Here is a 22,868-nt window from a genome sequence, read left to right on the forward strand (position 1 = left end):
AAAGAGTCACAAAAAACAGAGAATGAGCTTCAAGCCAGCTCAAAATAAAAAAACAAACATGCAAGCCAGCTCAAAATAAAAAAAAAAAACAAACACGAATTAAATCACATAAACTATTTAAACTCTTAATAAATAGTAACAAGAAGTTTGACCATGCCTTGGGCTGGGTCCATAAGGGGCTCAGCAAGTCCCTTTTGCTCAGCTGATGTTCCATGATCAGGTAATATAGCAATAAAAGGACATGTGCTGCTTCAAGCTATTGAGATTTTGAAGTTAATTGTTGTAGCCACAAGATCCTGATTAAAGCAGGAATTGATACAGGAAGTAGGACTTACTTCCATGGTCATCTCTACATTTGCAGACACCATATCCTTTTTCTCCCTCAGCTTTTGCCAGTATTCCACTTCCTCTCTTATGCCTTTAATTATATAGTATCACAGAGTTATATTTTGTTTTTAACCATAGCTAAGTCTTCTTCAATTTGCCTATTCTAAAATCAGAAAACCCAAAACATTTACAACAATATGACAGATTGCTTTTGTAGCTGAGTTGTGTATTGGAATCATTGTTCCTTCTCTACAGATCTAATGCCAAAACTACCATTTAAAGGGCATATTCTCATATTTTGTTTTAGGAAGATCAGCTCTTCCTCACCTAGCAGTAATCACTTGCCAATATCTCTTCAGCTAAGATTGGGGTCTGCTGTTCATTTCCCCAGTTTTATGCTGGATTTTTGTCTTGTTGAGTTTTGCATGGGACTTGTGTATGCTGACACCATTGCCATAGAATCATATGAGCAGGGTCTCAGGAGATTGTAGGATTCGGTTTCCATATGATCGTGCACCTCCTCCCTGGCTCTTACAATGTTCCCACCCCTTCCTCCGTGATGGTCCCTGAGCCCTGGGTGGGTGATGTTTAATATAGGAGTCCTGTCCAAGGATAATCAACCTGCTGACTCTTAATCTCTACAGTTTTGGCCATTTGTGACCTTTTGTGTTCCTGGCCTTCTGCTGTTGTCTTCTCTACCCCTGTTCTATGTTTTGTGCACCTTAAGTGTAGAGGTTGCATTGTAGATGTGTTGCTTAGATCTGGGCCATTCATACACAATGTCTGTGTGTGACCAGTTGTGGTACTTGGTAATAGCTTCCAACTGTGGCAAAATAAGCTTCTTTGATGAGTGGTGACTGCGATACTTGTCTGTAAATATAAGGATGCATATTTTGCACATAGCAAGAAATTACATCAGTTTAGGCATGTGACAGTCTTGGGGTTTTCTCTAAGATCTATGACCTCTCCAGCCATGTGTTTTTTGGTTATGTTTACAGTACCACACTTGAGTTTCCTCCCACTGTGTGGGGTTTTAGTCCAATTATGTAGCTGTTGATTGCCCCTAAGATAAAATTGCCATTATTGCACCAATGTCATATGCTGTGCTAGCCATTGATGGGGTTATTTGGTCTTGAAGCTGGTGTTGGACCATCAGTTGATGTTTGCCCTTGGCACCTTCATAGAGCTTTCCAAAGATATGAGAGCTAGCCTTCAGAGGAAGTGGTTTCAGGTCACTTCCAGCTATATTATTCCAAATCCTGTGTGCAAGGTATGTTCTGTCTTCAGCAGTGGGGTCTTACCTCCAAGTTCTGGGAGGTTGTCAAGGGATGTGGCAACAGCCTGTGTAATCTGGGGAGTCTCTTGGACCACCCTGGCCAACAGCTCATGGAAGGTTTCTCCTTTTTGACATTGTTTCTTGTTATGTAGCCTTTACCTGTGCACATGGACTCAGGTAGAGATACTGTATGTGTAATTTGTCATTAGTTTGTTGGACTAATATGAGTCCTTTTGATTTTTTCTTTTGGTCTTTTTGAGACAGGATCACCCTCTAGCCCCAGCTGTCCTGGAACTCACTATGTAGACCAGGCTGGCCTTGAACTCACAGAGATCTGCCTGCCTCTGCCTCCCGAATGCTATGATTAAAGGCGAGTGCCACCACACCCGGCCCCCTTTGAGTTTTTTCAACTAGCTAGGCATTGTTTCTCTCTCTCTCTCTCTCTCTCTCTCTCTCTCTCTCTCTCTCTCTCTCTCTCCCCCTCTCCCTCTCCCTCTCCCTCTCCCTCTCTCCCTCCCTCTCTCCCTCCGTCGCTCCCTTCCATCATGCTTTCCCCAGTTAAAGGGTCCCATTGTGGGGGCTATGGGAAGATGCCGGTGGGGACAGTGGTATAAAGATGATTAAGATAGTTTGAGACATACTGTATAAAATACACTAAAAATTCAGTAAAAAAGAAAAATAAATAAATAAAATATCTTAACCAGAAAAACAAAAATAAAGGATATTGTGGCTGCTCCTCCATTCTCGTGGGTGCTGCTCCTTCATTCTCATGGGCATCAAGGCTGCTCCTCTGCTCGCCCTGGGCTGAAGCCACTCTTCTGCCTGCCCTGAGCTGAGGCCGCTCTTCTTCTTGCCTGGTGCTGAGGCAGCTCTTTTGCTTGCCCTGTGCTGCCGCCTGTCGTCGCTGCTTCTGCCTGGTCCTGGACCCCAGGGCTGATGAGGAGACTGTGTCAGCGGAGCTGCATTCAGACACAGGAGACCAGGTTCAGTGACACAGGTCTGGTTTATTGCAGGAAGGCACAAGCTTATATAGGGGTAGTGATCCAATCACAGCACAGCAAGTAGGATACCTTATTAGCATAACAGGTTTAGCACCCTATTACAGTACAGCAAGTAGGATACCTTATTAGCATAACAGACTTAACATCCTATCACAGAATAGCGGGTAGGATGCCTCATTAGCATACTGGGTTTCAGATTACAGAGCCTGGATTCCTGGAAACCACATGACCCTGACAGTTGCAATATCACCCTAGGCTCAAATCTGTCTCCCACATCTCCCCCTTCTTTTACTTTTAAAGATGAGGTATATAGCATATTGATATTAGTCCAGATACATCAAGGCAAAGTACAATGGCTCAGGGCGTCATTGTATCAAGAGCCCCCTCCCTCAAGATGGCGAGCTTCCTTAAGAGCAGGTGGTGCCAACTCCATGCCAACCAGTGGGAGTCGAGATTCTTTGCCTTGGCATTGTTGTCCCCACCTCAAGGGTCACCCAGCATAATGGACTGTGCCTGTCTTAGGTTGTCCCGTCTGTCGGGATCTTACCCATCATTGATTACCAGTCCTCGAAGGGTGGGTCCCTTTGTGTGGTTTGGCAGAGGGAGAGGTAGTACATCCAGTATTGGCTTGTTTAAAGGCCTCCTCAGGGGTCAAGAATTCGTTGAAACCCATCAGAGGCCAATTATAGGTTGGTAAGGGCAAGGAACAGTGGGTCCTTGCTTTCAGAGACATGCCTGGCAAGATCTGGAGGTGGGGCAACAGCTAACTGAACTAGCCTTAACAAAATTAACAATGCAGGGTCCAAAAATTAGGAGATACAAGTAATGGCTATAGTCTCTGTTTGTGAAGTGAGATACTCAAGGTTGTCCCAAGTTATCGGGTGTGCCATTGGAGCCGGTCACTTTTGTGGTCTGCAATGTTGGGTCAGTCTCTCGGTGGTTGAGAGGTGTGTCACTTCCTCCAGGGTCGGGGCTGCCATCTCCGGGTCGGTGGTTGTGGAGGGAGGTTTTCTGTTGCAGGCAACTCTAATGTTTCAAGCTGGGATCTAAATGGGGGCTAGAACATTATCTGGAGATACACAAGCATAGCCTTGCCCTCATGTTAATAACAGGTGTGGGCCCTTTTATTCGCCAGTGAGAGGGCCCTCCATCTCACTATGGGGGCAGAAGGACCAGTGACTCTGGGTCACAGTCATATAGAAGACGGGAGGTTTGAACTAGCTTAAAGGCTGCAATTGCCCAGGCCTCAATTACAGGATTGCCTTATGTAATTAACTCCAAGAAGAGTGGACCCATATTAATGGTCCCGTGCCTGGGCTTGTGGGGCTTCAAAATTGCCATGCCCTACCAAGGCGTCAAACCCAATGTTTTGGACATTGACATTTTTATTACGCTCTGTCTGTTGTTTGCATTTATCCTGATAAGCAGCCTTCCATAAGAGAAAATCACCTCCCTATAGACAGGCACAGGCAATATTCTGCCAGTCATAGGGGGTGTTGGCCGCATGGCTGATTGTATCTAATAACTGACCAAACCAAGGGGAATGAACACCATCTTCAAAGCTGCAAAAGCTTTTTTAAAGTATCATGAGAATATGGATTCCAGACATTAGGGTTTTGTAGTCCCTAATTGATGGTAACTGGGAAAAACTGCAGAAAATCACCCATTGTATCATAGGAGAGGGGCTGGGCAGGAGGGCTTCCAGTCCTCCTCTGGAAGGGGGGGGTAGATGGACTCGGGGGAAACTTCCTTAGAGCTAGTGCAAGATGGCAGAAAGTAGCCATCGCCCTGTAATGGTGGATCAGAGGCTGCCTTAACTTCCCATTTTTCATCAAAGCCAATACAAGATGGCTGAGGGTAGCCACCGCCCCATAATGGCGGGGCAGGGGCGATCTTGACTTCCTGTTTTTCATCAGGGTGACCCTTGGGCCCTAATTCATCACTTTTTACCTCATTATCAGCAGTCATCATTTCCGCATCAGAAGAGAAATCAGTTAGTTTGGTTTTGACTGGAAACACCTGGGACAAGTTGTCCCCACTATCCTGTTGCTTTATTTGTTTATGTTTTTTAGTATGAGATTATTCTGCTCAAGGGCATCAGGGGAACTCCCCAAAGTGAGGCCAGAATGGCAGTCACAATGGGGTAGAACGGCCCAGATAATGGACTCCCCTCCCTGACTTCCCTCTTTCTGGCCATGAGTACCACAAGAGCCCATTGCTCCGGATCCCAACAACAGTAATCTGTAAACCAAGGAACAAGAGCTAGCACTTCATCTAATACCTTAGTTACTTCCTTCTCTGTTACCCTAATTTGCCTACTCCTGAAAAGAGAAACCACTGCAGCAGCACAGGGGCCGGCAGCAGCTGGATGACTATTCCCCATACTGGAGGACACTCACCCTGCAAGATGTACCCAGAAATACTCAGGAGCCATTCAGGAAGATGATCGGTGGAGACAGGAACAACACGCCAAACTGAAGACTGCGAGCCAGAAGAAGAAGCACAGGAGAATGAAAGCAGTGAGCACCCATAAAAGAATCACTGGCAAAGAGGGCATCGGGACCCCAAAGTGTTCCCAAGTGTTACAGCATCATGGGGTTGGGCTTTTTGAGCCCCACATTGGGTGCCAGCTGTGGTCACCGCCAGTGACAGCCGCTCCTCTGTTTTCGTGGGTGCCACTCCTTTATTCTCACAGGCATCGAGGCTGATCCTCTGCTCGCCCTGGGCTGAGGCCGCTCTTCTGCCTGCCCTAGGCTGAGACCCCTCTTCTGCTCGCCTGGTGCTGAGGCAGTTCTTTTGCTTGCTGTGTGCTGCCTTCTGTTGTCACTGCTTCTGCCTGGTCCTGGACCCCGGGGCTGGTGAGGAGACTGTGTCAGGTCTGGTTTATTGCAGGAAGGCACAAGCTTATATAGGGGTAGTGTTCCAATCACAGCACAGCAAGTAGGATACCTCATTAACATAACAGACTTAGCATCCTATTAGCATAACAGACTTAACATCCTATCACAGAATAGCGGGTAGGATGCCTCATTAGCACACTGGGTTTCAGATTACAGAGCCTGGATTCCTGGAAACCACGTGACCCTGAGAGTTGCAATATTACCCTAGGCTCAAGTCTGTCTCCCACAGGATATATTCTTCTTATAGTTGTGAGGAGTTACAAAGTCACATTGCAGATCACATGAATACAAAGAAAGGTAGAAGTGTGGGCACAAACTGCAGTTTAAGCACTATTGACATTTTATAAAGCCAATAAAGTGATCTATTCATTTCTGTCCTGTTTTTCTCTCTCTCTAGTTAATGCTGATATCATCTATTTCTGGTTCACTTTTCCTTCTGCTCTCATCTCAGCCTTTCATATATATTAGCCTTAAAGAGAGAAGAGATTTCTTAAAATGCATCTCATATGTATTAAATGGAAAGTAAAGTTTGCAGATTATTTTCTAAAAAGGAGAAATGTAAAAACTCCTGTCCTAAAAGGCTCTTACAACTAACTTCCTTTGTGAGATATGGTTGGTCACATGTAAAGAATTTGATCTAAGAAAACCCAGAAGCATGTTAGCTTCAGAAGAAACACTAACAATGAGCACAGCACATTGTTGACAACACAGATGTAGGATGTAGTGTGTTAGCTATTGCTAATGCAGTGCTCATAAAAAGAAGATCGACTAGCTCTGGTAACCTTCACACACCAGGTATGTCTGAGCTATCATGTCCATAGCATCTCTTGGTGGTTTCTGGCCAATATAGACTCAATTCATGAACACTGGGAGAAGTCTAGATAACATTATTTTTTTCTTATCAACAAAACAAAGTATTGCCAAGATTTGTTCTACAATCTCTTGCAATAGAGAGGCTATTGATTGCCAATATCTTGACTTGACCCTATCCAACACTGTAGAATGATGTTTAGCTTTTTCATTAGCATGGGTGAACTAAAAATTTTATTGTTACTTAACTGGGGATTTCATAACTGAAAAGAAGAAGTGATACTTAGCAATCAAGTGATCTAACATAATGGAAAAAACCTTGGATTGATTACATAATACTTTAATGAAATTTTAAGATTTATGAAGATGATTTAAACTTGTTTTTAAAATATAAAACAGGTTCCATAACCTTGACCAACATCCTCTGAAGGCTGAGGTTTCATAATATAATACTTTGGGTTTTTTCTAAAAAACTTAAACAAGCATAATCTATGTGTTGTCAGATCCCAGGGTGAAATGTAGAGAGTTAAATCAGAGTGGCTTCTGCTCATTTCAGCTACTTCCCCTTATCCATAAGTGTATTTAAAATTCAATTTTTTGTACAATTTGAAGTAACATGATTTCTTGAAAACTACTATTTACAATATTTATTCACTAGAATATCCAATTTTGTCCAGTATCTAAGTCCCCAACCACCACCATAACTCAAAAAGGACTATAACATTCAAATAATCTCCAGTCCTGCTTGACTTCTTGATTATTTTTCCACATTTTAGAAATTTCTAGTGGTCAGATTCCCTAGTCACTGTCAGCAGTTTGTGTTCTGATGAACAGCATTTAAAGGTGAGAAATCCTGTCATAATTTGGCTTCTTCCTCATGCAGTTTTTACATGTGTATGTGTTTACACACACCCACAATAACTATTCATTTTCAGAAAGACATACTTGTAAAAAGAATAAAAATTAAAATTGTAAATCCAATTGAGTCACTAGAGCCTTGTTTTCTACAAGAAAAGTAATTGCATTTTTTTCTTTTTCTTACACTTGTTTTTATTTTATTTTTTCAGTTTTTAATTATTATTTTTATTTTATGTGTGTGAGTGTATTGCCTATATGTGTGTAAGTGCAATAAATGGAGGTCAGTAGAGGGTGTTGGATTCCCCTAGAACTAGAGTTACAAATAGTTGTTAGTCACCATTTGAGTGCTGGAAACCAAACCCAGGTCCTCTGCTAGAATAGCCAGTGGTCTTAACAGTTGAGCCATCTATCCAGCCCCCTAGTTTTTTTGAGGAAGGAGTTAAAACAATATGGATATGTTGGCCACAATCACCTTGAATTGATAATCAGAGTCCAGACTACTACAATTGCAGGTGTGCAGCATCATTCCTTACTCTCCATTTCTTAATAGGTTCTAATTTATTTTAATTTTAAGGTAAAAATAACCTGAATCCACTATTCACTGATTCTTGACTGAGATGCCAAGATCCTTGGTTTTTATTACTACAATTACCCAGCCATTTTCACTGCATCATATCATTGGTTACATTACTTACACCTTGCCTAATTTGCTAGTAGAAAGGGCATGGATACTGTTGTTACAAACTGTGAATTTAATACAAACCTACTCACCCATTACTTTGGGGGCATTTGCTTATCAATTATCTTCCCCCAGGAAGTTTTCTTATCAGCAAAATCATGATAAAATGTTTACATTGTGGTGTTGCTGATGGGTTAACTGGAGCATATGTAAATGTTCAGCATACTTGGAGGTGCTCAATAAATATTTGCTATTTGTGCTATTTTCATTTACCTTAGTTGATGCCTTTCCATGCATGGTAGTACCTGCTGACTCACCAAAACATGTATCCACAGCCCCATGCATTTTCTAGATTGTGAGAGCTACAACTGATAGATTTGGATAGAAAAACCCCTGAGAAAGAAACAGAATATTTGCTAGCTGAATTCACCCCCTGAAGGATAAATGCCTGGACTTAAAAGGGCCATGAGCTAACTTCTAAAGGGCCTTATACTGGATTGAGTAAACCTCAGATAACAAGCTAATTTTCAACCCAGGACTGTGTAAAACTCCCAACCCAGAGAGACCATGTTATCTGGGAAAACAAATAACAGCCCCTATAGTCTCAAAACCTACAAACCGTCACCAAGACTAGCCCTACCTACATCCCCAATTCCCAATCCCAGAATCCTTATAAGCAGCCCACCAACTGTGCCTAAGGGCACAGTTTCAAATCCTGTGGAGGAGAAACTGTTGCCACCTTCATTGTTCTTAACAAAGAACAATCTGTTCCTAAGTTGGGCCTTGTTAGGGTTCAGATCCACAGCAGCCCGCCCCCTCACCTACAGGGCCTCATGGGTTCTACAAGCCCCTGAGATAAGCACCCTAGTCTTTGAAGTCAAAAGCATACTTTTCTCCACAGTTTGGTCAGTACAACAGGCTTCCCCTTTGATCTCAAAAGGGGGGGCAGGTTTTAACAGTCTCACTCTTCCACTTCCCCCCACCTTCTGCACCCACTGAAGCCTCCCCCTATAAAAGACCACAGTTCACAACCCATGGGTGAACATTTTTTCCCTCCCCCGAAGGGAACTTGTCTGTGCAAAATAAAACTCTATTCCATTGTTGTTTTATCTGTGTCCTGGTGCTTTCTCTGGATCAACCCCATTCATCCATCAGGTTCTTCTATCAGATGGGGCCAAAATCCGGTTCTTACTTCAAGGGACCTCACATGTACAAACCCTCCGACTGACCACCTCTCCAAACACCACTAATTTGGCTTTAAGGTACACTCCCATCCTTCCTTTCTCTCTCCTCTCTGCTTTGCTTTCACCTCTTTCCTGCTCTCCTATATTGTCTTTTTATCTCCTTTTCCATTGAATTCAGTCACTCCCAGACAGCACCGGTCTCCAGGGACACAGCTGCTTCATCCATTCCATTGCCATGCACCTGGAAGGTCTGCTGTCTTCCATCGTTTTCCCCTGTCTTTGTCCTCTTCCATGGCCTTTCTTCCTTACTTTACTCGGGATGATTTCTAATACCGTTCAATCCAATTTTAGGTCTCCTCTTCTATGCTTCTGTCCTGTAGGCTATCTTTCCTCTTTCCTCTGACTACTTATGGATTCCCTACACATGCAAATGCTCTGGATCCTTCTCTCTCCCCATCCCATACTAAAGCTCTCTACTCCCTGCCATGTGCCTGCCAGCCCACCACGTATCTGACTCCCCATGCAGGCTCTAAACCTCCATAGCTCCAAGGCTTTCTTTCCTTCCTGCTATTCCCCCCCTTTCCAGGCAGCTGCCAAGATTGCCAGTTCGCCTGCCCTGGGGATCTTTTCTTTAACATTCTAATAAAATGATAAAAGTTTCCAGCTGGGCCCATTCTTTAATTCTCTTAGGAGTATGACTAAGAACCCTTTAGGGGACCCTTTCTCACTGTTTCGACCCACATAGGCTAAACCAGCTGGGTGGTTTTGCTGGTGCATTTAAAGAATTTTAGGCAGCTTTCCCCATGGACAAAAGGAAAACATTTTAAAAGCTTTTTTTTCTCCTAAACTTTTTCTCAGGCAAAGGGGCTCAGAATTTTGATCTTAGGCCCTGTTGGGCACCAAGCAAGCAGTGCTCCGGTGCCTACTTGTCTAACTAGACCTAACCATTTTAAGTTTCACTATACATGAAAAGTCATAGGCACTGCTCAGGCAAGTCATATGCTTTCAGACCAACAACCCAGTGATTTATATGCCATTCCTTCTGCTGCCCTCATGAGTTTCTTTTCCAACATATCCTGACTCTAGGAATAAACAGATCTGGAAAACTTTGCAACTGCAATGGTTGGTGAGAGACATAGATTCCTTTGATTTGCTGTTCTATTTGGGATAAATATATATCTGAGAGTACTTTCTTCTTTTATATCAAGTCTAGCCTACTGGTACCAGGGGTGCCTAGGAATCTCTTGCAATTTATTTTTGTTTTTGTTTCTTGATGTTATCATAGAATAAGCAATGCATTTCTAGTTCAGACTAAGGGAATAATACCAAATCTTCACAATAGAAGTTTAAATCTAAACATTGTTTAAGGACTGTTTCTAAAGGGGATTACTATGAGTTTTAACTTCTTCTATGGTATATTTGCTGTTTTTAAAAGATGATTGTTTTCAGTTTTTACATTGTTTAACATATTTATGAATTTTTAAAAGGAATTATTTTTAGGTTTTTGACATTGTTTGCATTCCATCTTTATCTGGTAATTTTAAAGGAATTATTTTGGATTTTAACATCTTTCATATGGTATTTTCTAATTTCTAAAAATGACTATTTTTAGTTCTTACTGCTTTACATAGTATATTTGTTAGTTTCTAAAGGGAACTTCAAGTTTTTATAGCCATTTTCCTTCAAGGTGCAAAGGGAGCTGATACTTTGTGATGACTAGACCTGTGAAGCACATGGAAATTTGCTATACTCCAGGGCCCAAACCCTACAAGAGATAAGCTACTACCAACACATAGTTACAACAATGAGAGGTAAAAAGTAATCATCTACTTGAGTTAGAAGCTTGAGATGCCACCTCTACTGGTCTTAACTCCTCCCCTTTCTACATTATGATTCTAAGCCTGTTTTTCTCTGGAATAGAGATAGTTCCCTCTCTGGTGCTCAGATGCTGTATGCCTGATTATGTTCCTGCCCCATTATTCCCTGAGTACTTTCCAGTTATACTATCAGGGTAATATTAATTATTTTGGTAAATTATCACATGCTGTTTGAGCTCACTGAGATGCTGACTCTAGAGAAGAAATTGGCCCTCCCACTTCAGACTCAAGCCTATTATTTCGAGATGTGCTCTACAACACTTTTCCAGGTTCAGGCTGGCCCCCGACCCTGTGACAAGGAGAAGGAGAACAACAAAACAGCCTAAGAGTAAAGGCACTGTGCAGTTGAGAACAGCTAAGGTGTAAATTAATTTCAACAGAGGTTATTACTGTCTATTATGAAATTAACTAATGGGATTATTTTCTTTTACTGTTTCCTTTTTTCTTTCCTGCTCTCCTCTAATTTATGTTCTTATATTGACAAGGTTTTATTAACTCCCTTCAGTTATTTAGCTCTTAAAAAGAGAAACAGTGCTACCTCAAATCTATATGGAAACTTAACTCTTTCTTTAGACCATTAATTACCTATCCAAACAACATCGAAGCTGGTTGGGTAAAATCCTATTTGTTGAATACCATTATTGTTTTTAGTTTACTTTCAAGGTGTTTTTAATGTTTATTAATTTTGTTTTTCTACTTCAAAGGTGTTTTGGTTTAAAAATGATAAACCACATTCTCAACAGAGTATATAATTAAATATGTATACACAGTCAACATAAATTTATGCTTCTTAGCCTGGCATAGTGGTGCATGCCTGTAGTCGCAGCACTTAGGAGGCAGAGGCAGGTGGATCTCTGTGAGTTCAAGTCCAGCCTGGTCTACATAATGAATTCCAGGACAGCTGGGGCTACAGGGAGACCCTGTCTCCAAAAGACCAAAAACAATTTATGCTTCTTAAAATTAATTTATTTGGTATCATATTATTTTTTAATCTCATGCAAATTAAAAATGTTAACACTAAAATATTTTTTCAGGCCAAAATATTCTCTCTTTAATCTACAACATGGTTCCTGGTACTAACATATATAAATTGATTTTAAATACCTCTCTCCCTAGTGTGCTCTCTCTCTCTCTCTCTCTCTCTCTCTCTCTCTCTCCCTCTCCCTCTCTTCCTCTCTCTAGCTGCTGCTCTTCTGGGGCTCATCTTCCCTCAGCCTCTACTAAATAAACCTCAGGATCAACTTGTTCCACAAACCTCCCTCCCTTCTGGCTCACTGCAGTTTCTTTTCTACTTTTCTCCCATCCTATTCCTTGTACTTTGTCTCCATCTACCAGCTGGTCATGCCACACTCTCATTGCAGGGTTTTCTGCTCATCTCCTTTGCCTCAAAAACACACTGGTTTGTCAGAAAACTCCTTCCTTTCTCTGGATATAGAATGCTATTTCTGGAGATAGGGACACTCACTACTTCCTGTCCAGGACAGGATCTTGCCTTTCCTTTCCCTGATGATCTCACTGTGGGACACCAATTTCTGGGACTTGGAAATAACTAAAAAATAATGGCTCGAACCCATACTAAGAAAAGGACACTTTTTTGGTCCCTGGTTCTTCTTGTTCTTGTTTTTTGTGACCGATGCCAAACCCCTTCACCTCCTACTCTCACCCTGTCTCTCTTGTCCTTGTCCATTGTACTTTCCTGCCTGGACTCGTGATCTTGCATCCACTCCCTATAGAGGGAGGATTTTCTTTATCTTCCCACTGCTCGGTTCTGTCTCTACCTCCTACCTGCATGCTCAGTTCTTTATCTCCTCTTCACTCTGTACATAATTCCACTCAAAGTCTCAGGATCTCAGACCTCTTGTTTGTCTTCCTAAATTCTTAAAATTACTAGGACTTTCAGATACAATCAGGCCAAAATGCCTGAAGTTCCTGTGCACCACTGCCTGGCCTCAGTATGAGTTAGATAATGACTCTGTTTGGCCAGACACCAGAACCTTAAACTTCAATATTTTGAGAGATTTAGAAAATTTCTGCCATCGTAATAGCAAATGGTCTGAATTACCATACATCCAAGCTTCCTTTGATCTCTGTGTTAATCCCTCCCTCTGTGTCCCATGTTCTTCCCATCAGGTTTTTATGGCTAACACAGTTTCATGGGATCCCAACCTGCCAGGGGCCTCTGACCCTCCCCCTCCTCCCTACCCCTCCACTTCAGCTTCTGATCCTACCATAGCTGATGAACTGCCTCTGATTAGGACCCAGCCCCAACATCCTCCTGCTCCCCAGCCTGAGGCACATGGTCTCCTCTCCCTATACCCTCCCTTGCCTTCCATTCCAAGGCCCAACCCGGCTCCCCTCCCTTCTCCACCTCAAATTCCCTCTCCATGATCTTCCCCCTCCCCTCTCTGGCACTCTAAGCCTGTCACCTGCTCTCCTTCCACTGACTCTCCTCTACTCAAGGAAATCCAAAACCTTAAACACCTCCTTGCTAAATATTCCCTACTCTCCCCTATTCTGGCTTCTAGCTCAAATATCCTGTTTATCCCTCCTGTCTCTACTTCTATTTCTACTTCGATTCCAGACCCTGCCTCCAATTCCCCTGCCCCTGTGTCCCCTCATGGACAAGACACCCCTCCAACCTCTCCCACTCTGGCCTCCTCCCAAAACTCCCCTTCTCCAAATCCCTCTCCTATGTCAAGCCATACTCGCTCCCACACCCATGGTATCTTTCCCCTCTGGGAGGTGACAAGCATGGATGGGATGGTCAAGGTCCATGTCTCTTTCTGTCTTGGAGAGCTATCTCAGCTCAAATGCAAAACAGGCTCTTTTTCTACTAATCCTACACACTTCATACAAGAATTTAAATACATCACTCACACCTATGATTTAACCTGGACTGTCCTGCCTCATGGGTTTCAAGATAGTCCTCACCTCTTTGGAAAAGCCCTAGCCTGGGATTTAACCTCCCTAGACCTTAACCCCTCCACCATCCTGCAATATTTAGATGACCTACTTCTTTGCTCTCCATCTTTCTCAGTCTCCAATGCTCATACAATCAAACTCCTTAATTTTCTGGGGGACAAGGGATATAGGGTATCTTCAGCTAATGCACAGCTTTCTCTCCCTTGAGTACTTGGGGTTCCTTCTCACACCTACATCCCACCATTTAACTATAGATAATACAAATTACCTAAGGTCTATAAAGCCCCCTACAACCAAGGAGGAAATTCTGTCTTTCCTAGGCATTGCAGGGTACCTGCACACCTGGATCCCTAACTTTGCCCTCTTGGCAAACCCCTACTGAGGCCTCTAAAGGGAACTCCCCTGAGCCTGTTGACCCCTTATGGCCTGTTATTAACACAGCAGCATTCCACACTAGCCAGAAAGTGCTCTTAAAGGCACTTGCTCTGGCTCTCCCGAACCTGGAATGTCCATTCCTCCTCTACACAACTGAGAATAAGGGCCAGGCATTAGGGGTTTTGGGACAGATGAAGGGTCCCACTTTTGCCCTGGTAACCTATCTCTCTAAACAATACCACCATCCAGGACTGGCCACCTTGTCTCCGTGCTCTGGCTGCTGGCTCTCTCCTGACTCAGGAGGGACTTAAGCTTATTTTGGGTCAGCCCATCTCCATCCTCCCCCCCCCAACACCACCAGCTTAAGGATTTACTAATCCACACTTCTTTTGCCAATCTAGCTCCCTCTAAACTACAACTCTTCCATGTCATATTTCTTGAAAACTCCTTTCTCTCCCTTGATTCCTGCCCTCCTCTCAATCCAGCTTCCCTCCTCCCTTCCAGCGAACTGCTCACTCACTCATGCTTGGAAACTCTTCAGGAACTCTCTTACCGGGATGCCGTAATTTCCCACATCCCCTACCAAACCCAACCCTGACTTGGTTTGTGGATAGAACGCTCATCCCAATGTGGTCCCACGGGGTGGGATATGCCATAGTGTCTCTCACAGATATCATTGAATCAGGACCCCTACTACTTGGAACCATGTCACAAAAAGCCAAACTTGTGATACTCACCAGGCCCCTAATTTTAGCCAAGGATGATCTCTTCCTCCAACATACCTCCCCTGTACATGACTATTTACTTTCCTTTGCCCTTCTAAGGAAACTACTCAGGGAACATGCTGACCAGATTATTCCCCAGGCTTCTAAATGACAAATTGTCCACCCACTTCAACCTGGAGATCACACCTACCTGTGGGTTCACACCCAACAGAAAGGAGTGAAGGAAACCCTCCTGCCACGTTGGTCCTCACCTGGTGATCCTGTCTATCCCAACAGCAGCCAAGCTCTCAGTACAACCTGGTTGAATTAATCTCTCCAAATTAAAACTGGTCAAGAAACACAGCAAGTACCAGGCCACCAGTATTGGGTCTCTTAAATTAAAAATCTCGAGGACCCCGCCCTTAACACCAATCCAGGAATGAGTTTTCTACTGACCCTATGTCTATTCTTCCCTCTAAACCCCACCTCAGCCATTCCTCACTACACCTACCCACTACATTTCTATAAATTTGAAATGAGACAAAGATAATATATAGATAATCTTAAAATATCTAAAGTCATAGCTTAGTCAACTAGTACATAGCACTTGGTAATTAAAAGTACCAGACTGGTATAACTAACCTTGCTGGATGTTTAGTAGCCAAACTTTAAGGCCTATATTAATCTGGTCAGAGGGACTTAGAGGAATACATTTTGTTCCTTGCCCTCCAAGGTCAAACAATTTCCAGGGGGTTATGCAACATCTCTTGAAATGTCCTGTAACTGAGTCACCTGTCCTCTTGTTCAGGGAGGACATGGAGACTCCAGAAGATGGACTTGAACCAGTGTCCAGTCTGCAAAGAAGAGGGTCAAAACAAAGGAAACATTTCCTCCATGCTTCCAAGTGAAGCCCAGGTCAAGAAGGACCTCTTGACTTATCTTTACATAGATGGAACTGGTAAAAGAAAAGCCTGAGGAGCCAGGGGCTCCCCCAAGCCCATGTGACCCCTGAGGACCAAATCCTCATACAACCTTAAGAGTAAAAATAAATTGATTCATTTGGACCACAGTATGGTCTTAAACACCCAAAAGGAAAGTATAACCAAAAATTAAAGTCATCAGTATATTTTAAGAGTTCAAGGGATTATACAACCCAGACATTAGACTTAAGTTCTTATGTTATTTAGACAATTATCTCTCATTGATGATTTTGTTGCTAATAAGACAATGCTACTCAGATGTAAGGCTTCAAATCTTGGTCAACAATACTGTAGTGCCCATCTACAGCTAAGGGAGACAACCCACTATTGTTCTAGTCTGAAAAAATTAAATGATTGCTAAATTTGTTTTCTCTCCCTATCTAGAAGCCTTTGAGAGGTAACTGACACTGATTCTAGCCACTCCAACAGCTATCAAAATGCCTGAAAACAAATCCTGAGTCAATCACTGAGTCAAGCCTTGGCAGAAGGATGAAAAAAAGAGCTATTACCTTAGTGCTAACCATTGTTCCTTGCCTCTTCAGATATTTTCAGGACGAAAATCCAAAAACTAACTCTTACTCTCGTACTAATGTTAATCTGTTGTTACTTTCCTTCCCTCCACATGTATATGAGTACCTGTCAACCATCGAGAATGCTGTTGAGATGCATGAAGAGGGAACCCCTGCTGTCTGATCAACCCCAATCCAGCCCCCCTCCCACATCAACCTTGTCCAGCAGGAAGTAGCAAGATGACAATGGCGCCCCCATCCTATAACACAAAAGGCTGGAATGTTAGGGTTCAGATTCACAGCAGCCCTACCCCCTCACCTACAGGGCCTCATGTTTTCTACAAGCCCCTGAGATAAGAACCCTAGTCTTTGAAGTCAAAAGCAAACTATTCTCCACATTTTGGTCAGCACAGCAGGCTTCCCCTTTGACCTCAAAAGGGGTCATGTTTTAACAGTCTGGCTCTCCTGCTTCCCCACAACCTTTAAAAAATATCTTCCTGCCTTCTGCACCCTCTGAAGCCTCCCCCTATAAAAGACCCCTGCTCACAACCCGTGGGTGGACTTTTTCCCTCCCCCAAAGTGAACTTGTCTGTGCAAAATAAAACTCTATTCCAGTGGAGTTTTATCTGTGTCCTGGTGCTTTCTCTCGATCAACCCTATTGAGCCATCAGGTTCTTCATCTATCAGGCCTTACATCTTTCATTTTTCGTTGCCCTGGTCAATCCCCATCTAACATTTTCTAACACCCCTTAGTACCAAGATCAATACAAAGACACAGAGAGAGCTCACTGATTTTATTTTTAAGCACAATTTTAATAGTTTGTTCTAAAAGTTATCATCAGATCATCTTCTCCCCAAAACTATTCATACATAATGGCTGCAAGTATTCAAATTTCATAAACACAGTATTGCAAAAGCAGACCATAGAAAAATATTTTTAGCCTTCATATTAAAAGCAAATTCTAAATACTAAATGCTAAAAGAGCTGCTCTGGCAGCTGGCAGCTGATAGTTGGGGGCTGGGGCTTGGGAGGAAAAAAAGAAGGAAGCTCTTAAGCGGCAAACGTGGTTACTCACATTTTCCACCTCATATCCAGAATAACACAGAGTAGAACTCTATTTTTGGTGACTATATTGGTATACTGATGTAGAAAACCTTGGAGAATCATTCTTGGAGCAACAGAGCTGCCTTTTCTTAATGCCACCTATGTTAGGAGGGGCCAGCATGTTCAGGCTCCACATACCTGAGGGCTCCCTGCACCCTGCAGCTCATACTTTGGTGCAAAGAGTTAAAACTACACAAAGGCCAGACTTCGTAGGCCACACCTTTAGTCCCAGCCCTCCAGAGGCAAAGGCAGGCAGGTGTTTGTGAGATCAAAGCCATCCTGGTATATATAGTGAATTCCAGGGCAGCTAGGACTACAGGGAGATTCTGTTTCAAAATAAAGCTACTACACATACTATCTGAATCATGTTAATGGAACAATCAATGAATGTTGGATGAATGAACTAATACTTAGTGTGCAACATGAAGAGGCTGGACCTTCTCCAAGAGCAATTGTTCCTATAGATTTCTGAGAGGTGACATGTATGCATCTAGGAAGGAAGGTCTTATTTGTCAGGAACAGCCCTCAGTGCTCTGAGGATCCCAGGAGAAGAAAGACAGTAATATATAGGGAATGTCTGAGTTCACTCATCTCAGTCCCTTCAGTATGCCCAGTCAACATCAACATTTGTGACCAGAATTTAAAATATTTAGTACTATGTGAGGTAAAAACAAGATGAGTCTGTGTATACCTCCTTCATTTACATGGAACACATACAAAAACAGAAAAATCCAGGGTTAAAGGTGATCACCATGGGCCTCTCTTCCTCTGCTTTTGCCCTTTTGAGTGTTTTGCTTTTTCTCGCTCTCCTGTTGTCTTCCCCACCTCCCTTCCTGTTTTCTCTGGCAAGGCTTCTGCCCTCCACTCTGCTCTCTTTCTTGCTCGTTACCAAAGCTGAATGCTTCTAAACATTTATATCCCTAGGGGGTGTGGCGAATAAAAGTGTTTTTAGTTTCCAGAAATGGGAGCAGCTCTTTAAAAGAAGAACTTGTGGCTGAACGAGCAATGATTTAGACTCTTTCACTTACAGATATTCAAAGAATTCTACTGGATCTGATTTCACTATCTACCCCATTATTTGAGCATTTTAGTTTCTAGGTTTTATATTCCAAGAAGAAGATGATGGTAGTAATGGTGTTGGGAAAGATGCAATGATAAAAATAAGCTATTATCTACGCACATAAGATCCATTGTGTGGGCATTTAATTAAAAGAAGGAATGGACTCAGCGAGACACATATTGTTGGACACATAGTTGCTAGAATTTTAAAGTTTAAAATTCAAAGGTTTGGCTGGATCAGACCATTTCTGGCAGTAAATAAATATGTTCTTCTTTCCCAGCATAGGCACTAGAATGAGAGGAGTCACTCAACAGTATGGCAGGATGTCAAGTCTCTGTCTTCATTCCTCCTTCCTCTAAATAAGAATGGGATGAACCCTCCAGGTCATTCTACTGTTTCATATCCTACTTTCTACCCTCAAAGGAATCAGTATCCTGTGGTGTATAAGAGTAACAAAGGGTATTTCCTTGGGTAATTTTGTTTAAGGCCTTAAATTAATTCCACTCTGACAGGGTATAGTTCAAATATTCTCATTCATTTGTTCATTCATTCATTCATTCATTCCTCAAACTGACTTTGAAGATTCACTCTCCCAACTACCATGCTAAATGCAGAGCGCTACACTAATTTCAATTGGTATTCCTAAGAAGGGAGAATCTCTGACTTTGTTAGGCTGCTGTGTTGGCAAACTGTAATATACTAAGTACTGTGTCAGTACTATCACTAGCAAGTATTAAGTGACTATCAGCATGTTTTTTCCTAACAAAGGAAAATCTTCTTCAGCATGATGCTAATGTTAAAGATGACATAAAAAAGGAAAGTGAGGAGCTACTCCTTTTTGCTTCCTTTGGGTGGAATATAAAAACTGGTTTCTTAGGCAGCCTGGTATTGTGAAAAAGGCTACCGAAGTTGGAGTCAAATGGCTTAGATCTGATTTCAGCTTTGTAATCTTAAAGGTTTTGAACCTTTTTGAGCCCCTATTGTTTATCCTAAAATGAGTCCTAGCAAATCCTTGCCCTACATTCTTCTGGCATTGCAGAGGGGAAAATGAAATAACAAAAAAAGTAATGATTGTAAAAGTACTCTGAAAACCATAAAGTTCTATTCAAATGTAATCTATCACTAACAAACAATCTGTGGCTTTCCTTTTGGAGAACCAGGACATTATACTTTCCCTTTCTCCTCCTTTCTTCAGAGGAAGGGACTCATACAATCATCCATCAGTATTTGGGAATTTCGCAGTATCATCCATATTTTTTTTTTCTTGGAGGTTCTGAGTTAGAAGTTTTCCTTGTTGAAAACGAAGTGCACTCCACGAGGGCCAGACTCAGAGTTGGAGATGCTCTGTTTACTGAGGGTTTTGGCCAAGGCTTCAGGACCACAGAGAAAAACTCCTATTCTGGTGCTTTTGAAAAAGAAAAGAAAGTTTCAGGATTTGGGAGGAGTTAGATAACAAAGTATGTGGGGAAATTTCCTATTAATTAGAGATTCCTCTTATCCTTCATTTTTTCTACTAATGACAGAAATGTTCTGACTATTCTGTAGGAGTGGATTAGGTCTAATTGTGAGAACAGTTGGACAGTTTCAAAGGTGACATCCTCAGAAAATGAAATCCAATGAGAATTTTTTGGAAATTTCTATCACAAAGAAAAGCATGGTTAATGTGTGAAGCTATAATATACTTCCCTTTAGGGCTCTAGACCTCTAAACCCTTTCTGGTATTGTGAAATCAGTAAAAACCCCCATTAAGTACCCAAGCTTTAACAACAGCTTCATTCCTTGAAGTCTTTAGTTGAAATCCTTGCTTTTCAAAGTGTGGTTCCATACCATTTAAAAAGGAACATGTTTTGTGTTTTGTTTTGCTTTCGTTTTATTTGCTTGTTTTTGAGACAGGGTCTCCTGTAGCCCCAGCCGGCCTGGAACTCATTATATGTACACCAGGCTGGACTTGATTTCACAGAGATCTGCCTGCCTCTTCCTTCTAAGTTCTGGGATTAAAGGTGCAACCCACTATGCCCAGTCCTTAAAAAACATACTCTTTTTTTTTTTTTTTTTTTTTTAAGAATACATGATCCTGGGTCCCACCTCAGAGCTAGTAAATCAGAATCTTCATTTCAAAACACAGCAGGGATATTTGGATGCTCATTAAAATATAAAGGAAATACACTAAAAGCAAGCATGGTCAATGGGCCAAATGTACCTCAGAATAGCTATGAATATGGCCCAACAGATTTGTAGACCACGAGGTCATGTTGCAATGTCAAGTCAAAGATTTTGACACACCTGTTCTAATGGATATATTTATGATACGTTTTGCACAAGATCTGCAAGATATAGGAATTTCCTCAGGTAAATTCTTTGAGACATCTGTGAATTTGTGATTTTAGACTCAGATACTGCAACTGAAAGTGAAGAGAATATTCTTAATAATAAATATAAACTGTACTCATTATTTAAAATAAGTAAATACAGTAGTGAAATCTAAGCAACTAAATATAAAAACATGCTATGGTACAGCTTGGGCTAGATTAAGATAACCCAAGGCAGGGAAGTGAAAACGTTATCATAACTTTCTAGGTAATTTGGCTACAATCTAAAAATTCCTTCTTAAAGTCAGAGACACCAGAACTCTTCTATTGAATAAGAATTTGTCCCTATTACTGTAGCATGGAAGTATCAATTTTTGAACTATAAAGTACAGCCAGTGCTCAGGGGTTGCTGCTTTAAGCAGACCACCAGCTTTAAAGACACTTGTGTGGAGGATTCCTTACTTAGGGTGTTGACTCGCAATTGTCTTGAACTCATTATCCCAGTTAGGCCGCCCGTACAAAGTCTTTTGTTTTAGGCCGGTGATCACATCTTTTTCCTCATCATGGTGCACAGCAAAGTGATTGGCCTATAGCAAAAGACATGAATTCAGAAAGAGCAAACAAAGTGTATGACACATGCAGCTATACTTACACATTTCATAAATCCTGCTCTTACCACTTATTATATATACATATATATATATATACACATACATATATATATATACACATATGATTATGATGAGGATTGTGATCACGATAGGAGATGCTAGTTAGGAAGAAAGGAAATGAAAAGGCCCTCTGTACCCATCTGCTCTCCAGACACTATTTGTGTCAGTTTCTTATGAGACAAATGGTTGGTAGTAACTTCCTTTAAAAAATAGACAGCAGGTGTCTTGATGTTCAGTCCTAGAGAGGGGGGACTCTGTTTGAGGAAAAGTGTCTCCTGTGTTAAAGAGAAAATCCTATTTTACAAACTAACTAAGATCAGCATTAAACTTTAAACTCAAAAGGTAAAAAAGGAAATATAATACAAACAAGGATGAAATGAGAAAATGAGAGGAATAAATATCCTCTTAATGAGATATGGTGTCTATACACACTAAACACTCTTGCCCTAGAGGCACGTACTTACAGACCTTTACTGCTGGGCCAGTTAGGGTAAGCAGGGGCTTAATTTTTTCTAAAGGAGGCAGATTTCAAGTGCTATGTTGGGAAACCACCAAGCTGCTTGTAACTCATTTTCAAATGCTGACCTTCCATGGGTTCTTCTAACTATTGGCAAGGTTTAAGATGAACCAATGGCAGGGGATTTAAACAGGCCATGGAGCCAAAGGGAAACCAATGACAGCAAACACAATTAATTCTTCCTCTCAGGTACAAAAATAATAAAACTAAAATGTAAACTGATGATAATGAATGTAGTTAGTTATTATTCCTTCTTATCTTGGACACATCCTTTTAGGCCACACAAGCAGCTCTTAGCCAACTGTAATGCTAAACCAAATAATAGTAAGGTTAACTATTTTCTTCTTGGTTGACTCAAGAAGGTTAGGTGCTGCTTTTGTGCCCAAGGCCATATCAACTTAGAAGGAAGGCAAATGCATATTATTTCAATAAAAACTACAAGAAGCCTGTTCTAGTTTTCTTTCCTGTTGCTGTGACAAAATACTATGACAAAATCCACAGGGGAGAAAGGGATTATTTGACTAACTCAGGATTGCAGTCCATCATTATGGGGAGGTAACAGCAGCAGTTACTTGACACAGTCACATTCACAGTCAAGCACGGAGAATAACAAAGATACCCATACTGCTTGTGTTCTGCTTCCATCTAGTTTTCTCTTGTCCTATATAGTTAAGGACCCACTGCCCATGGAATGGTGCTACCGACAATGGGCTGAGTCTTCTCACATCAATTAATAATCAAGACAATCTCCCACAGATATCCCTACAGGCCAACCAGATCTAAACACTTCCTCAATTGAAACTA

The 22,868-nt window shown here is 41.8% G+C and overlaps 1 protein-coding gene across 1 annotated transcript in view; it reads right to left on the reverse strand.

The window, feature by feature from the left end:
* Positions 1–17,182: 17,182 nt before the first annotated feature.
* The window catches only part of LOC103734151 (cytochrome b-245 heavy chain), a 40,970-nt gene continuing 35,284 nt past the window's right edge, over positions 17,183–22,868 (reverse strand). Inside the window, exons 12-13 of the mRNA XM_008833050.3 lie at positions 21,339–21,463; positions 17,183–19,972 (exon numbers count right to left, since the gene is read on the reverse strand). Of these exons, the coding sequence (XP_008831272.2) occupies positions 19,846–19,972; positions 21,339–21,463 (252 nt within the window). The 3' untranslated portion in view covers positions 17,183–19,845. The remainder of the gene's footprint in view (positions 19,973–21,338; positions 21,464–22,868) is intronic.

This window comes from Nannospalax galili, unplaced genomic scaffold (assembly GCF_000622305.1).
Source record: "Nannospalax galili isolate Female #2095 unplaced genomic scaffold, S.galili_v1.0 scaffold556, whole genome shotgun sequence".
NCBI classification, from domain to species: domain Eukaryota; kingdom Metazoa; phylum Chordata; class Mammalia; order Rodentia; family Spalacidae; genus Nannospalax; species Nannospalax galili.